The sequence below is a fragment of the Silene latifolia genome, chromosome 3, assembly GCF_048544455.1.
Source record: "Silene latifolia isolate original U9 population chromosome 3, ASM4854445v1, whole genome shotgun sequence".
Lineage (NCBI taxonomy): Eukaryota > Viridiplantae > Streptophyta > Magnoliopsida > Caryophyllales > Caryophyllaceae > Silene > Silene latifolia.
Genome location: NC_133528.1, coordinates 57,150,378 through 57,169,606, shown reverse-complemented (window position 1 = coordinate 57,169,606; position 19,229 = coordinate 57,150,378). Strand labels below are relative to the sequence as shown.

Here is a 19,229-nt window from a genome sequence, read left to right as displayed (position 1 = left end):
GGACTATTGAAAGGTCCTCTGTACACTAATGTTTCAGCACTTTGTCAGACAAAGTACTATTTCAGATGTCGAATGTTCCAGGGTTTGTGAAGGATCTGACCTGGCATGGTCATCAACCTGTATGCCCCATTCTTAACAATGCTTTCGACCTGATACGGTCCTTCCCATTTGTAAGCAAATTTTCCTGCCTTGTGATTTTTGGTATTTTCAAATACCCTTCTGAGTACCAGGTCCCCTACCGCGAGGGTCCTCACATTGACATTCTTGTTATACGTTCTGGCTACAGATTGCTTGTGTGATGCCATGCGTATGTAAGCACTTTCTCTCAGCTCGTCAACTGTGTCCAGGCTCATGGTCATTTCGATTTGATTCTGCTCTGCTGTTTGGCAGCCATATCTATGTGTTGGTAGTAGAACTTCCGATGGGATTACTGCTTCTGCCCCAAATACCAAGCTGAATGGTGTCTGCCCCGTTGCTACCTTTGGTGTTTTTCTGTCTGACCAGAGTACTAGTGGTAGCTCGTCTGTCCACTTACCCCCCAGCTCCTCCAGCCTCTTCCTGAGGTTCTCCACAATGATTTTATTGCTGGATTCTGCTTGGCCGTTTGTCTATGGGTACCGGGGAGCAGACTTTCTCAACGTTATGTTCCAACGTGAACAAAACCCTTCAGTGTTATCGGATATGACCTAGGATCCATTGTCGCATATGATTTATGACGGTATCCCAAATCTACTGATGATGTTACGTTTTATAAAAGAGATCACCTGGGCCTCCCTTACCTCTGTCATTGCTTCAGCTTCAATCCACTTTGAGAAGTAGTCGGTTATGACCAGCATATACACTCTGTTTCCTGGAGCCCTGGGTAGCTTCCCCACTATGTCCATTCCCCACATCATAAATGGCCACGAGGAGATGATCGGATGCATTGGTTCTGCTTGCTGATGAATGGCTTGGGCTGCCTTTTAGCATGAGTCACAGCGCTTGGCGTGGTTTACAGCGTCTGCCCTCATAGTAGGCCAGAAATACCCCTGCCTTAAGATTTTATTAGATAGACTTCGTCCACCAGCGTGATTCCCACATTCTCCGCTATGTACATCCTGCAGCACCGTGCTAGCTTCCTCTTTATTCAGACACCTAAGATAAGGTCCTACCAAAGATCTTCTAAAGAGCATGTTATCTATTAGTACGAATCCGGAGGCCTTGATCCTGAAACTCTGTGCTTCTTTCTTGTCCTCCGGGAGTTTCCCATCTTTCAACCACTCCATATAAGGTTTTCTCCAATCTGAACCCACTTGTTGGTTTTCATCTGATACCAGGATTCCTGCTCCACTTACGTGTTACACGTGCGTTGCTTCCCCTGGCTGATTTCGTTCCAACTCTTTCTGTATAGCTGGAGTTAACACATGAATAATTGGTATATTGGAGAGTTTCGTGGGCTGGAAGGTGGCTCCCAATGTGGCCAGGGCATCTGCCTCCACGTTCTGATCCCTTGGCACCTGAGTAATCTTGAAAGACCGGAATTTTAATTTCTGCTCTGTGGCTATCTTCAAGTAGGCTATCATCTTTGAGTCACGCGCCACGTATTCATTGTTCACATGATTTACCACAAGCAATGAGTCACTGTAAACTCTCAGGTTCCTCACCTTGAGCCTCTGCGCGATTTGCATCCCCAGTATAAGTACCTCATACTGAGCTTCATTTTTAGTTGCTTTGAATTCGCACCTGACTGCTTGTACCATCATGTCCCCCTTTGGTGACCGGAGGACCAGACCTACTCCAGCTCCCCGAGCATTTGAGGCTCCATCTATGTACAGGGTCCATGTCCCACTTTCCTGGTCCCCTAGTAACATCAACATCCCATTTTCTGCCTCCACATGGGTAGTGGGACAGAAATCTGAGATAAAATCCGCCAGTGTTTGGGACTTGATCGCCGTCCTAGGTTCAAATTGTAAATCATAGCCACTTAGGTGTACCGACCACTTGGTCATTCTTCCAGATAATTCAGGCTTTCTCATGATCATTTTCAGTGGGTAATTAGTTACTACATAAATAGTATGAGATTTAAAATATGGGCGCAGTTTGTACAAAGCAGTGACCAGAGCTAAGACTAATTTCTCGAAAGGTGTGTATCTGGTCTCTGCAGGCAGCAGAGACTTACTGATATAGTATACCGGATGCTGCATCCCTTCTTGCTCTTAGACCAGAACAGCACTTACCGCTGCTTCTGTAACCGACAGGTATAGGAATAGTGGCTCCCCCTGCTCTGGTTTCGCCAACAGTGGTGGTGTGCTTAGGTAGCACTTGAGTTCTTTGAATGCTTTCTCGTGCTCCTCCGTCCACTCGAACTTCTGGCTCTTTCTTAGTATATCATAGAACAATTTGCATCTATATGAGGCTTGTGAGATGAATCTACTTAAGGCTGCCACTTTTGCTGCTAGCCGCTGCACGTCCTTTGGCCTCTGTGGCGACTCCAGCTGGAGGACTGCCTTGATTTGCTCTCTGCTGGCTTCAATCCCCCTCTAAGTTACCATGTATTCTAGGAAATTTTCAGAGGACACCCCAAACGAGCACTTGGATGGATTAAGCTTCATTTTATATTCCCTTAACGTTCTAAAGGTATATGCTAAGTGTTCATGTGCATACCAACTTTCATTGATTTAACTACAATATCATCTATATATACCTCCATGGTCTTCCCTATCTACTGTTTGAACATCTTTTTTACTAGGCGCTAATACGTCGAGCCAGCATTTTTCAGGTCAAAAGGCATTATATTGTAACAGTATATGCCTCGTTCTGACATGAATGTCGTCTTCTCTTGATCTTGGGGATGCATCTTAATCTGATTATAACCACTCCAGGCCTCTAGGAAGGTTAGTATTTCGTGCCCGACCATTGCGTCGATATGTGGTAGCGGGAAGGGATCTTTGGGATAAGCTTTATTTAAGTCCGTAAAGTCTACACACACCCTCCACTTTCCGTTCTTCTTAGGCACTACCACTTGTGGACAGCGGGGGCCCACGGGGGTCGCTTGGGAAATAAGCGTTTGCATTTGTGGAGTCGCCACCAATTTTTATGGGAAATTGGAACCGTTCGAATATTTCGCGTCATGTCAAGACACAAAGTAATGACATAGACACTAAGAACTCGTTACCCTTAGCATTCTATGTCTAGAATGACTCTCGTGGATGCCAATGAACACGGATGTTCACAGAGATCTAGAGTAAGGGTGAGGGTACGTATTAGGAAGTCCTTTTACTGAACACCTAATCCCGCCCGCCTCGATAACGGCTTCTACTAATGATTAGGGAAATCGTCTATATTTGAGATGCTGTCGATTATATGCATGTGTAGATACCCGTATCCGTCGATATTGGAATTTATAGAGAACCCGACAAACACCCGATGATGATAGGACACATGTATTTATTTAGTTGTCATTGTCATTATTTGGGTTCGTTTTACGATGTAGAATGAGCGTTGTCGACGGAGTATTTTAATTTAAATGATATTTAAATTAAGGTCTTTTTTAAGTGATTTCAATTTATTTTATTTTATTTTGAATTTATTTTCTTAAATTTATTTTACTGAAAATAAAATAAATATTTGATTTGAAAAATCATTTTATGAGTATATTTGATTTGAAAAATCATTTATTTTAATGTGTAATTGATTTGAAAAATCGATTTAAAAATCGAGAAAAACTCGTTTCAACCACGCGTTTTGGAGCGCGATTTTAGCTCGGTTTTTGAGCCCGTTTTCTTTACGAGTTGGCACGAATATCGAGTACACTAACCAACCTAGACCACTACCCATCCAACCCCAGTTCGAACCCCATAACCACGGCCCAAATCATGCCCCAAATCACCCCCAACCAGCCCGCATACACAAAGCAGCCCCCTGTTTTGCGTGCCAAATCCCGAGCCCAAAACCCGCTCCAAATACCACCAAAACCCGTGCCCATTAACCCTAACCCATACCCTATTATCCTACCCATATTACCTTACCTTAACCACCAAGAAAACCCCCCATACAAACCCTAGAAAACCCCATAAAAGCTGCTGGACAGCAGCTATGCTCAGCCGAGCCCGTCTGCCTCTCCTCCCTTTTACCCTACTTTAACTCCTTATAAATACCCACCCTTCACCATACATTCATTCCTCTAAGTTCTCCATATATACAACCGTCACTCACAAGCTTTAAACCCCAGAAACAAACCCTAATTGCCTCTCAAAAACCCTTCGCAAAACCGACTTGCAAACTGGAACAGTTTGTGTGTCCTCTTCGAAATACAATTCGTTCCTCCTTCAAACATCCATTAAAATTCGAGTTTCTTGTTCCTAATTAACCATACAACATCCATATACACATTAGACAAAGATTTACGAGCCAAATTGCCCTTGAGAGTACACGAATTCCCTCGAAAAACAGAGTGTTATACACTTTGTTTTCGCGGTTTTTCCTGTCTGTCCAGTTCTGTTTGTGCTCGTTTTTCGTGCCCAATAACTCAAAACGAGCAGGGGTTGCTTTAAGATATCTGTTCTACTCTCTTTCTAGTTTTCAAAACATCTTTTAAATCGAATTTTCATCGTGAAACGAGAGAGAAATCGCTGTTTGAAAGTTGCTGTCCAGATTCGATAAAAACGTGTTGTTTGCTTTGTTTCTTCGTCGACGACGGCCTCTCGAGATAAAATCTACCATCGATTACGACCCAAGACGGTGTCAACGATACATGTAGGTTGAGGGTGCATCAAATCCTCCTCTTTTTCCTTTTATTTCGTTTTTTTTATGTTTGTTTTTTATTGTTTCGTTTTATTTCGTTTATCGTTTTATTTATCGTTTAAATTAACTATGAAACTAGTTTAGTCCGAGTATGAGTTAAAGTACCACCATGAACACCCACGTTGACTTGAGATGGGAAAGAAACCGCTACATCAGTCGGTCGTACACCCCCGTCTCATTTACATATCCTCGTGTTCAAGGTAGGGCATTAATAAAACGATTTCTGACTTCGCTCTTCGCTTTTGACCCCTCTTTTGTTTCATGTAATTCGACCCACCTTATGACCATTCACATGTTAGTTTGACCTCTGATTGTTAACATATAACTCGTTTAGATGACATTAGATCATTTTAATAACCTAATTAGACACGTTAGGGTACATCGACATAGCTTTAAAAATCAACTGACGATTCTGTAACTTAATTGAACGCATCTCTCTCTTTCACCTAATTTCTCGTTAGTATAAGAGTGCGTGATTAGCACCTTCTTATTAACACTCGATGAGTTAAATTAATTAGCAAACTTGACCTAATTTGACATCTTTAGGCCGTGTAGAATGCGCGTTTGCAAGGTATCTTTTCAAATCGATCCACGTCGTTTCTAACTTGTTTTCTAGCCCGCTTTCGAACTTGTTTCACAATCATCTATTTAACCTAATGAATCTAACCTAAGGATTAGGGTATGCTAGATCGTGTAGGCCGTGTTTGGCCGTGTTCTTGTAGTCCCTTTTCTCGTTATTTCTCATCTTTATCTCGTTATTTCGTATCTTGTAATTACTTTGTTTATCGAGTCGTGTTTGGTAGTTTGTTTGTAATTTTCAAGCTAGCTTTCTTTTATCGAGTCAAAACCTCTTTCAAAAACCTTAGTCTCGTTTGGTTAGATGGTTGTGCCCCCATGTATGTGAGAGCGTAGTAAATCGCATGTTGTTTAAAGCAACATGGCCCGATTTATGCTAATGCATGCTTTGGTGTGTGACCCAATGTCTAATTCGATAAGATTAAGTGAAAGCAGGCATTACGAGGAGTGACCCAAGGCCGTGAGTCATGTGAGCCGTGGGCCACCCCTTCGTGCACGTTTTCCTAGGCCGAATGGCCGTGTATTGCGTCGTGTGTATAGCGTTGTATTTTAGATCGAGTTGTATCTTTAATTTCTCGTTGTGTCGGCATGAAATGCTTGGGTTGTAATAGGATAGATCCCAACGGCTCCCCCATTCCCATCAAGCCTTGTTTGTTCCGTTTATATGTTGTTAGATCAATCAACTCACATGCTAAATTGCAACTTTGACAAAGTTAGTTTAGTTGCATCTAAATCGACGTAGAAACTTCACATGTTAGGGTTTTGAAAACGATGTTTGCATATCATATATCGTAGTAGCTATGACCTTGTTTGAAATCCGATACTTGACTTAGTAGAGGCCGTTATTGACGGGCGGGGTTAGGTGTCCTTATGGGCTTCCTAACACGTACCCTCACCCCTTACTCAAGATCTATGGTTTGTGGATCCGTCTAAATACCATTGGATTACGAGAGTCATTCAAATCGAGTGATATAGGGTACAAGTCTTTATCTTTAATCACTCGTAGTCGATTGGCTTTATGCTTTTCGATGAAAGGTGTAAAGTTGACTTGAACGGTTCCAAGTTCCCAAAAAACTTGGTGGCGACTCTAATTTATCTTAATTCGATTCGAAAGAACCTCGAGTCGATTATGCCTAGTGTGGATCCCGCGGACGCAGCTTCCCGAGGGCCTTGTCCACGCTTTGATTTGGCGACTCATTGGGAAAAGAGGACTAGTTACACTTTGTTTCTAGGGTCTTTTCCTCCGAGGTGAAACTTGAAAAGAAAGTATTGGAAAGTAAAACATTACTCATAGTGCTACGATTCATGCATAAACCCTTAAGGATTTTCCCGGGCCGTCCCAGCGTTTCTTTGTGATGCGTGGGGGGCGACGTCCCACTATGCCAGGAACTCGCACATTGCTTGCTTCCGCTCCGCCTCGCGTGGTTCTTGATGGTGGGGATGCTCTTCTAGGTACTCTACCTAAAGGCCCTTGCTCTATAAGACCGCAAAAGGATAGAGGGCATAGACCTTCTTGTAGAAGACTTGCCGAGACTTAGAGATGTCTAGGAGCATACATCCTTATAACATGAGAATGACAATGTGCAAGGTGTTTTTTCCCAAGTCTTTTCAAAATTTCCATGTCAATTTCAAAACCGAACTTTTGAACAACTTACTTTCAAATAACGTGATTTTCAAAACGCGGAATGCTGCCAAAATAGGACTAGAATTTTCGGCCAAAATAAGCTTTTATAGCCGGCATGCTGCCCATTTCAAATCTCATTTTCAAATCGATCCTTCGTTTTTTTTTCAAATTCAAATCCAAAATATTTCTCGAACCTTAACCAAGCATGAAATGCGTCGAGTCGTGTCCGGATCATGGCCGTGTTAGGCCAAGCGTTTTTTCGTTCCAAGAGTCTAGAACACGACCCTGTTGGGTCACCCAAGCTCACCTCTTGGGCTTTGAGTCATGTTGGTCGACCAATTGGTCTAGGATAGTCCACCGAAACGTCCAAGCTAGGCCATTTAGGGCGTTTCACCCGAACCTATGGGCTATGTTAGTCCAATCACGGGTTTAGTCACACCGAGTCCAGTTTAGAATCAAGCTATGACAACTTGAGTCATGTCGTCTTGTCAAGTCTAAAATAAATCGAGGTCTAAATCCAACCGTGAGTCGAACTTTTGGTTAGTCGGTCATAAGTCGAGTCTTTGTTTGAGTCAAGTTGGTGTCGTGTCCCTAAGTGTGCAGGGGCTCTTACATTTGAATATTGACTCAGTTCGGGGTTTTCTTGTAGAAAGGCCGCCAAAAACCCGACTTCAAGCAATGGAAGATGTTGTTAACAAACTCACTGAGGCCGTGAACCTCATGATGACCCGCATGGATGCAATCGAATCTAAGCTGGGTGGAGATTCCCCTCTATCTACCCCACCTCTGACTGATCTGGAGAAACGGTTCAAGTTCATCGAAGACCGTCTGAAACTCTCCCAGGGGAAGAACATCCACTATGAGAATGCTAGGGCCTATGCCCCAGTTCAGGATAAGTTGCCCACGAACATGGTACTCACTGACATCCCAAAGTTCAAGGGCACTGAAGATCCAGTCCACCATGTTAAGGCCTATAAAGGGTACTTAGCACTGAAGGGAGTACCTGCTGACATGCTCTCTGAAATTTTTGCCCAATCTCTGGGTGAACACCCGAAGGCGTGGTTCTATAATCTTGACCTTAAGAACTTCCCCACTTTCGAAGATATTACGGTGGAGTTCTGTAAGCACTATGCTGACAATGTTGAGACTCAAACCAACATAAGGACTTTGGAAGTGATGACACAAAAGGAAAAAGAGGGCTTTACTGAATTCCTCGCAAGATGGCGCGCTGAAAGTGTAAAACTAGCTAAGAAGCCTGATGAAGTTGAAATGGTAGATAAGTTCGTGAAGAATCTACGACCTGTTTACCGTAATGCTCTGAAATACCAGAATTTTGGTTCTTTCAAAGAATTGATAAGAATCGGGATAAAGGTAGAGGATGATGTCCGAATGGCTGAAGCTGAGAAGCCGAAAGGGTACCAAGGGGCCTCATCGTCTAAGACTAAAGCCCCAGCAACGACCCATATTGATGAAGCCATCAATCTCTTAGAAGGGCAATCAAAGAAGCCGCAGCGCCAAACACCAAGGGCATTCACCGATATCGGATGCACTTATACATACGCTCTCCAAAGGCTCATAGCCCAAGGAAAGCTGAAGCCTATTGGTCCAACTCCGGACCCTCCCGCTGATCAACAAGGTAAATGGTATAAACCAAATGCCTACTGTGCTTTTCATCAAGAGAAAGGCCATGATACTGAAAGGTGTTATCGACTGAAGCACGAAATTCAAGACATGATTGAGAGTGGAACACTCCCGATCCCAACTGTTAAACCCAATAACATCACCAATCCATTTGGCGATCACGCCAACTTTGTTTATGTCGAAGACAATGTCGATTATTCCCATCTTATCCGCCCATGTCACTTGAAAGGGGTGTTTCTCGGGAAAATATTTGTGGATTGCTTTGAATTCTTGCCAAACCCGAAGAATGAAATTCAAGTCGGGAGTCTTGCTCTAGAATGTACTCCTCTTGTTAACGAAGTTAATAAAAGACAATTCGATTCACCAACCTTCATCATTGGCGTAGATCCTCAGAGGACTACCTCGGGATGGAGGCAAACCATCACAGGGATCAAGGACAAGAGCCGAGCATCTAAGCTGACAGCTGAACAAGGGATAGCTCATGACCAGATTTGAAATTATGAGTCGGGATCTGTTTTCTTATCTTAGTTGAGTCGAGTCTAGCACTTTCTTTTTCTTGAATTTGAGTCGTTTGTTCCGCGATGACCTAGGGTATGTCCTAGGAATCGTTCCTTCGAGTCTGTTAAGCATTTGTCATTCCAATAAAAGTCGCAGTTTCGTTTCCAAATATGTCTTGTTTCCAATCCTCAGTCCTTCCGAAAACATGATAAAATGCACAACACACTCAAAGGCTTTCTTGGGGTGGAAGTATGTCCCGTTTCAAAATGTAAGGATACTTTAGGACCCCGTTTCTGTTTTCTTTACCTATTCCATGTCTGGCGGTAGAAAACCTCCATCTGAACCAATGTTTGTGACAAGCTTTTAGATGATTCTATGACGAAACCGGACTAGCTCCTTGTTTCCCCTATCGATGATAGAAGGCAAGCCTTTTCCCCATAAAATCATCCCCTCTCGAAGAGAGAAGAGACCAACCCATTCTAACAAGGAATTGTTAGTTCTAACCCAATTTAGTTGGCGAAGCCCAGTTTTCAAGATGTATCCATTTATGACTAATAGAATGAATAGAAGATCATTTTCAAAGAGAGAAAAAAGATGAAAAAGAATGAAAAATGAGAAAAAGAGAAAAATTGGAAAAACGAAAAAAAAAAGCAAAAGAAAAAAATGAAAAAAGATGAAAGAAAAAGAATAAAGAAAAAAGATGTTGAAGTTATTGCGGAATGCTTTTTGGTTGAATGTCGAAGTTACGGAAGCCAGAATTCAAGTCAAGTACCCATAGTTGAGGTTCAATGGGCGAAGCCCAAAAGCGTAAGTAGTAACCTCTTTACCCTCTAAGTCCTTCCCGAGACGATTCTGGGGATAGTCGGGAATTTTGAGAATCATTCCGCTTGTGCTGTTACACCCAGCCTTTAGGATCCAGATATGGAGATTTGAACCCACATTGTTTTCCAACCCATTTGCACTCGTGGTTCATCAAACCCGAGACACCCATTCCAACCACATCAGCAGCCATAGCCCTTGGCCTTAGCACCACAGAACAAACCTTCAGAATGATGGTTAACCATTCCAACTTGTTATTACCAAGCTCCACATCCCAAAAGATCCAAGCCTTTTACACCTAACCCTAGACACAGGATACAACGGTACCTTACAGGCTAGAATGGGATATGACATGATACCTTAGGTGAAACCTTTGAGTGTGTACACACAATCAAAATGCCATGTTTATGCACCATGATCGAACTACGTCGGATTTGATTTCGCTCCACGCGAATACGTAGGCAGTCCTTCAGAATAAGGGATTTAATCCACTCATCAACCAAGTTGTCATCTTGTCGGTTTCTTACGGGTCTTAACCAAGTCCAAATGAAGCCACCTTTGTTTGAGTCGGTCTTAGCACTCGATGTAGGCTAGGATAAGGATATAGGTTCAGATGAATAGTGTCAAGTCTCAGAATGAGCTTTATCGAACGGTGTAGGCAAAGATGCTGAGTCAAATAGATGTGGGTTTTTGTTGGGAACAGAAAATATGAAAACCCGCTGAAAAGAAAGAAGGCGTGGAAGAAAAATAGTAAAAGCACGCTGAAAAGAAAGAAGGCGGTGGCAAGAAATGATGAAAACTCGCTGAAAAGAAATGAGGTGAGGAGAAGAGTGACAGAATGTTCCCAACAAGAGTGATGTGTGATGTCTAAGTGTTCTCTTAAAATAAGTCTGTGTTTAGTGTCTGGGCGAAGCCAACGTTGGTGCTCCATGAGTTTAATCCACCTTATCAATGCCAAGTGATCTTGATTCCCATGTGCCCTCGGGAGTACGCCCATGACATACGATATCTCTGTCTCAAGTCCGATGGCCTTGTGATTCCAATTTGCCATCTTTTGGCGCCAGAATGGCCAATTTACATTTCTACCCCCAACAAGTCAATAATTGAATTAAATATCGTGCACACTTAGGGTTTTATTTTCCTTTTTTGTTTTACGGTAGCGGGCTACGCCCACGTTGTTTACGGGTCATACGGAGTGTTTGAGTTGTATTTCATGCTCACCCATCAAGGTTCGATTTCAAAAAATTTCAAAATTTCAAAATTCCAAAAACTTTTTGCGAATTATGGATAGATGATCCAAGCAGTGGAATCTTTTCGGGTCGATGACCCCAATCTTTCGAAATTCAAAATTTCAAATTCAATTTTTGAAGGGTCGATGGCCTAACATACCAAGTGATGTCAAATTTAAACTTCGGGTCGATGGCCCAATTATTCAAAATTTTCAAATTCAATTTTCGGGTCGATGACCCAATCTTTCAAATAATCCAATTTTAAGATCGATGATCCAAATGTGCTTATGTGATGATTATTGCTAGTGCGTTTTTGTGTTTCAAATATAGCAGGATATGCTTCAACTGGGGGTTCTAAAGTCTTCGACTTTAGAGCCATCACAAACTGGGGGCTCTGAAGCCGTTGGCTTCAGAGATCATTATCAAGATGAAAAGGATGACATCCACTCAGAATTCAATTCAATACAAGAGTATGAAATGGAAGAATTCCGTAGCTGAAAGCAAATGATGAAAGCGGCGGCAACCTCCTTGGAAAGTCCCGTCCCATTTGGGCACCTGCCAGTAGATGATAAGCTTTGGCCAAATGTCAGCAGATGATGAATTTTGGGCAAATGCCGGCAGATGATAAACTTTGGGCAAGTGTCAGCAGCGGCCGAACTACGACGCGGGTTTGATTCCGTCAGAAACGGATACGTAGGCGCCTAAGGATAAGGCTCAATCCACCATATATGCAATTTTATGGGTCGATGACCAACGATGACAACTTGACACAACAGAAGCAAGAGTCAATCCCCAACGAAGTCTCAGGTATGATCTCTTCTTATGGCTGGCGAGCTTATATACGCATGTCTAATGGACTATAAACGACCCGCAGAATCCTCAGGTCGAGAGGGACCTGGGGTATACTTTGACTTTCGCCTTGTCCAAGCCTCAGTCAAAGTGGGGGCTCTTTAGATACCCGTATCCGTCGATATTGGAATTTATAGAGAACCCGACAAACACCCGATGATGATAGGACACATGTATTTATTTAGTTGTCATTGTCATTATTTGGGTTCGTTTTACGATGTAGAATGAGCGTTGCCGACGGAGTATTTTAATTTAAATGATATTTAAATTAAGGTCTTTTTTAGGTGATTTCAATTTATTTTATTTTATTTTGAATTTATTTTCTTAAATTTATTTTACTGAAAATAAAATAAATATTTGATTTGAAAAATCATTTTATGAGTATATTTGATTTGAAAAATCATTTATTTTAATGTGTTAATTGATTTGAAAAATCGATTTAAAAATCAAGAAAAACTCGTTTCAACCACGCGTTTTGGAGCGCGATTTTAGCTCGGTTTTTGAGCCCGTTTTCTTTACGAGTTGGCACGAATATCGAGTACACTAACCAACCTAGACCACTACCCATCCAACCCCAGTTCGAACCCCATAACCACGGCCCAAATCATGCCCCAAATCACCCCCAACCAGCCCGCATACACAAAGCAGCCCCCTGTTTTGCGTGCCAAATCCCGAGCCCAAAACCCACTCCAAATACCACCAAAACCCGTGCCCATTAACCCTAACCCATACCCTAATATCCTAACCATATTACCTTACCTTAACCACCAAGAAAACCCCCCATACAAACCCTAGAAAACCCCACAAAAGCTGCTGGACAGCAGCTATGCTCAGCCGAGCCCGTCTGCCTCTCCTCCCTTTTACCCTACTTTAACTCCTTATAAATACCCACCCTTCACCATACATTCATTCCTCTAAGTTCTCCATACATACAACCGTCACTCACAAGCTTTAAACCCCAGAAAAAAACCCTAATTGCCTCTCAAAAACCCTTCGCAAAACCGACTTGCAAACTGGAACAGTTTGTGTGTCCTCTTCGAAATACAATTCGTTCCTCCTTCAAACATCCATTAAAATTCGAGTTTCTTGTTCCTAATTAACCATACAACATCCATCTACACATTAGACAAAGATTTACGAGCCAAATTGCCCTTGAGAGTACACGAATTCCCTCGAAAAACAGAGTGTTATACACTCTGTTTTCGCGGTTTTTCCTGTCTGTCCAGTTCTGTTTGTGCTCGTTTTTCGTGCCCAATAACTCCAAACGAGCAGGGGTTGCTTTAGGATCTCTGTTCTACTCTCTTTCTAGTTTTCAAAACATCTTTTAAATCGAATTTTCATCGTGAAACGAGAGAGAAATCGCTGTTTGAAAGTTGCTGTCCAGATTCGATAAAAACGTGTTGTTTGCTTTGTTTCTTCGTCGACGACGACCTCTCGAGATAAAATCTACCATCGATTACAACCCAAGACGGTGTCAACGATACATTTAGGTTGAGGGTGCATCAAATCCTCCTCTTTTCCCTTTTATTTCGTTTTTTTTATGTTTGTTTTTTATTGTTTCGTTTTATTTCGTTTATCGTTTTATTTATCGTTTAAATTAACTATGAAACTAGTTTAGTCCGAGTATGAGTTAAAGTACCACCATGAACACCCGCGTTGACTTGAGATGGGAAAGAAACCGCTACATCAGTCGGTCGTACACCCCCGTCTCATTTACATATCCTCCTGTTCAAGGTAGGGCATTAATAAAACGATTTCTGACTTCGCTCTTCGCTTTTGACCCCTCTTTTGTTTCATGTAATTCGACCCACCTTATGACCATTCACATGTTAGTTTGACCTCTGATTGTTAACATATAACTCGTTTAGATGACATTAGATCATTTTAATAACCTAATTAGACACGTTAGGGTACATCGACATAGCTTTAAAAATCAACTGACGATTCTGTAACTTAATTGAACGCATCTCTCTCTTTCACCTAATTTCTCGTTAGTATAAGAGTGCGTGATTAGCACCTTCTTATTAACACTCGATGAGTTAAATTAATTAGCAAACTTGACCTAATTTGACCTCTTTAGGCCGTGTAGAATGCGCGTTTGCAAGGTATCTTTTCAAATCGATCCACGTCGTTTCTAACTTGTTTTCTAGCCCGCTTTCGAACTTGTTTCGCAATCATCTATTTAACCTAATGAATCTAACCTAAGGATTAGGGTATGCTAGATCGTGTAGGCCGTGTTTGGCCGTGTTCTTGTAGTCCCTTTTCTCGTTATTTCTCATCTTTATCTCGTTATTTCGTATCTTGTAATTACTTTGTTTATCGAGTCGTGTTTGGTAGTTTGTTTGTAATTTTCAAGCTAGCTTTCTTTTATCGAGTCAAAACCTCTTTCAAAAACCTTAGTCTCGTTGTATGTGAGAGCGTAGTAAATCGCATGTTGTTTAAAGCAACATGGCCCGATTTATGCTAATGCATGCTTTGGTGTGTGACCCAATGTCTAATTCGATAAGATTAAGTGAAAGCACGCATTACGAGGAGTGACCCAAGGCCGTGAGTCATGTGAGCCGTGGGCCACCCCTTCGTGCACGTTTTCCTAGGCCGAATGGTCGTGTATTGCGTCGTGTGTATAGCGTTGTATTTTAGATCGAGTTGTATCTTTAATTTCTCGTTGTGTCGGCATGAAATGCTTGGGTTGTAATAGGATAGATCCCAACGGCTCCCCCATTCCCATCAAGCCTTGTTTGTTCCGTTTATATGTTGTTAGATCAATCAACTCACATGCTAAATTGCAACTTTGACAAAGTTAGTTTAGTTGCATCTAAATCGACGTAGAAACTTCACATGTTAGGGTTTTGAAAACGATGTTTGCATATCATATATCATAGTAGCTATGACCTTGTTTGAAATCCGATACTTGACTTAGTAGAGGCCGTTATTGACGGGCGGGGTTAGGTGTCCTTATGGGCTTCCTAACACGTACCCTCACCCCTTACTCAAGATCTATGGTTTGTGGATCCGTCTAAATACCATTGGATTACGAGAGTCATTCAAATCGAGTGATATAGGGTACAAGTCTTTATCTTTAATCACTCGTAGTCGATTGGCTTTATGCTTTTCGATGAAAGGTGTAAAGTTGACTTGAACGGTTCCAAGTTCCCAAAAAACTTGGTGGCGACTCTAATTTGTCTTAATTCGATTCGAAAGAACCTCGAGTCGATTATGCCTAGTGTGGATCCCGCGGACGCAGTGCCCGAGGGCCTTGTCCACAGCATGAAATGCAACAAACAACGTTTTAATCCTAGCATGTGAAAATTAACTAAGTCGGTTAACAAATAATTAACATTCATTAATGTCGAATGAGGGTTTAGATTATTTACATGCGAGAAACAGGTAAATAAATCATCCAAAACGATAAATAAATAAGATAAATGAAATAATTACAATAAATGAAATTACAATGAGTTACAATGGGTTAAATGATTTACGTCAGAAATATAATTAAAACGGATAATTTGAGAAAAATAAAGGATAAAATAAACTAGGTTAGAAAATAAACAGATTAAGAGCGAATAATAGTCGATTAATACGTAAACTAAACGAATTAGGTCAAGGCAAGAACGGAAGTTCAGAGACATAACTCAACCCGGAACAGGTGCAACAATGCTGCGTCTCTTGGAAGAGGCGCAGTGGTCACTGTTGGAGTAGTGTCCTCCACAATAAGTGCGTTTACATAATAAATCTCGTAAAAGGAATATCAGGGATTTATTTATTTATTGTCAGCTGGTCATCGTTAATCGGTAATGATTGGCTGACTAGAGTTTGACATTACTGTCGTGTGACGGCGGTGATCAGCTGATCCCTTTAGGTCACACCTATAGGATGACACCCAAATAGAATAAATTAATTGTTTGTATGAGATACGAGATAATTAATTCCTTGTATTATTTGACTCTTAGTTAGTCACATAAATGTATTATTTGATGACGGGTTACGAACTCGGGACAAAGAGATTTATTATTTAATTATGAGATATTTAAATGATAAATGATTAGAATTTATTAATTAATTGTTAATTAATTAATTTTATACGATATGTGTATATGTTTTGAGGTGGAATTAATTAGCTATTAAATTTTACAAGAGGTTGTAAAATTAGCTAAATGGGTTAATATTGACACATTGTATGTTGATAAAATGGTCTTATGATTACTTAATAGTTAAGTAGTCATTGATAGTTAATTTATATTATTTAAGTGTTAAATAAATTAAATTAATATTTAATTATGTAAGATAATTAAATATACAACTTATAAGCATTTGTGGGGCAAATATCGAAAACCGAAATGGACCAAAAGTAGTCCACATATGCTGGTTTTTTGAGGACATCACAAGTGTCCTTTAGGTGGATTTTTCCATTTATAATTGTCCCCTCAAATTGCCTATAAATACCATTGAAACTCCACCATTTCTCTAGTTGGAAAAATTTGAAGAAAAATTGGTCTAGGTTCATATACACTACCTAAAGACCAAATTTTTCTTCTTATTTTGTTCATCTTTTATATCAAAAACATATATAAATATTAACTAATAATATTATCAAAGTAATAATATTTATTATTACATCATATATACAATTGAACAAGGTTTACTACTACATATATCTAGTTAGTATTGTAGTAGTATTTTGGGTTGATTCTTGGGTGTATCCTTAGGAGACCATCTTTTTGGTGGTTTGTTGTCTTGGAGGATCATCCATTTTCATAGCTCAAGAACAACATCAAGGAAGGAGTCCTTGAGTTGTGCCCAAAACTTGCCTTATACAATGTAAGGAACTTTTGTCTTAAGATGGTTTAATACCATCTTTTATACTTTTATTTGCATGCATGTAGATTTAGACCATTTTAAATTAATTTGTAATTTTAATATCATAAGATGAGTATTAATATGGTCTAAATAACTAACAAGTGGTATCAGAGCATTGTTAAATACATGCATGTTGTCTTAAGACGATTTTAGTAATTTGTGAGATAAATTAATAAAATTGATATTATGTTACTAAAATTCGTTTTATCACATAATATAGTCTTGCATGTAAATAATCTGGTCTTAGAATGATATGGGACGAAAATTTGATTTTTGTTAAATTTTTCCACTTTTTATAACTTAAATTGGCATAAAATTGAGTAAAAATGCATTAAAATTAATTAAGAGTTAATTTAATTTGGTTGCATGTTAATTTTATGCATATTTATTTATAAATAACCACATGCATGTTCTATTTATGAGATAAGTAGATACTTTAGGTTAATGTGATTAATTTAGGTAGTTTATTGATTTTTATTTGATAAAAATGGGTAAATAATGGTTATTTTGTAAATAAATATTGATTTAACTTTAGGGCTCGAAATTTCTGAATTTTTAGCTCCCGGAAATTGTTCCAAAATATACAAAATTTTATTTTAAGTCATTTCAATTTTTATGGTTTGATTTAGAATTAAATCGTAAAAATTATCGCTTTACCGATTAAATTGTGAAATCGTTTTAAATAAATTTCAAAAATAAAAATTTTCACTTGCATGGCATTTTTGGTGTAAGACCAGAATATTCATGGTTTTGAAATTTATTTTTCCATAAAGTTTTATATTAAATGGAATTTTTGTATGATAATTGTGAATTATTATATCATTTTTTGTCACAATTGTTTTTTTTAATTCCCATATAAATTCAAGATAATTGTTGAGAATAATTATTTTGATATTAGACCTGATTAGAATGATGAGTAAGTCTTAAAAGTGTTTTAAGAATTGATTATGACTTTTTTATTGGTAAAAAATTCCGTCAAAGCAAGCTCAAATGATCGTTGTTGGTAAGTTAGACGATTTGGCATGTCATTTTTCATAATGCATTTTATTATTCATTTAGATGAATGTTTCTTTTAGAATTATAATTATGTAATTTTTCCTAATATGGCCATAGGTAGAAGTTGGTATTTCCCGAAATATAAGGGAATATTGACTTGTTTTGTAATTAATTGCGATTACGTATCGCCTAATTTGTAATTAATTAATAGTTTTATTTTAATTTTATTACAAATTGTATAATAGGGTATTGTTATGTAATTTAATTATTAGTAATTAGATGAAGCTTCTAAAGACGGAGTTTTCATTAAGACGGTGTTTTCGGAAAGGCGTTCCGAAATCCTAAAGAAGGAGGCCAATTTATGAAGACTCAAGGGACCAAGGAGTTGGTTTCCGAAGTGTAATAATTTTAGTTAATTAGATTAACTAGGTGGCCATATTAGGACTTGTTTGTTTTAATTCTTCTATGCATTCATGCCAAATCGTCACTACATGTTTTATTTTTTGTTGTTATCGATTTAATCGTCTAGCATTCACTAATTTTGTTCACTTAAAAGTGATAGACATTTAAATTGATAAGATCTCTCACATTTGTTTAAAATTGAGATTAAGCCTTACCAAATAATAGCACCTATGAATCCCTTCTTCATTAGAGGTAGGTTCGGATCAACGAGGTACACTCTTTTTACGTTGGGTAAGTAGGGTAATAAAGGTTATTACATGTGAAAATTGGTTGGACTCAACGGGATAAATATGGGTTGAATCGGTCCACCGTGCCCATATTTATTTCTGGGGCTAAAAGATAGATTTTAAGAAAATCCGTCAACCAAGAGTTCTAGTAGTAGAATCAGTCAAAGTTGTTGACTCACCAAATTTATATAAATATGGGTTGAATCGGTCCACCGTGCCCGTGTTTATATAAAATTGGATCTTGGAATCATTTATATAATTCAGTGGGAGATCATTATATAAATGGGAACTTGTTAAATAGTTTCACAAGTTAAATATTTCTAGACGATAAATGTTAATCTTTCCTTTATTTCCTTTGTAGTAATCACGATGACTTCTACTAGTGAAACCGCCACCATAGCTAGAGATTCATGGCTACGTTCTTTTATGGACAAATATGTATTAAAAGCCGACGGTAGTAATTTTAAAGATTGGGAGGAACAGCTTCGATTACCTGCCGCAGGTGATGGCAAATTACGCTACCTTGTCGATCCCTCTCCCCCTTCACCTAGTACTAGGGCCACTGCCGATGTAAGGGAGGCTTTTTCAAATTATCAAAAGGAATCCGCTGCAATAAAAAATGTTTTGATTTTTTCAATGGATCCTGCTTTACAAAGGCAATGTGTC

At 39.5% G+C, this 19,229-nt stretch overlaps 1 protein-coding gene across 1 annotated transcript; it reads right to left on the bottom strand.

Moving 5' to 3' along the window:
- Positions 1-1,337: 1,337 nt before the first annotated feature.
- LOC141649105 (uncharacterized) lies at positions 1,338-2,183 on the bottom strand. Its single transcript, XM_074457803.1, has one exon. The coding sequence runs from the start codon at positions 2,181-2,183 to the stop codon at positions 1,338-1,340; it is 846 nt and encodes a 281-aa protein (XP_074313904.1).
- Between the last annotated feature and the right edge of the window lie 17,046 nt (positions 2,184-19,229).

Bases quoted from the DNA above. Each gene is read 5' to 3' on its own strand.
- LOC141649105 (XM_074457803.1), bottom strand. From the start codon at position 2,183: ATGCAGCATCCGGTATACTATATCAGTAAGTCTCTGCTGCCTGCAGAG.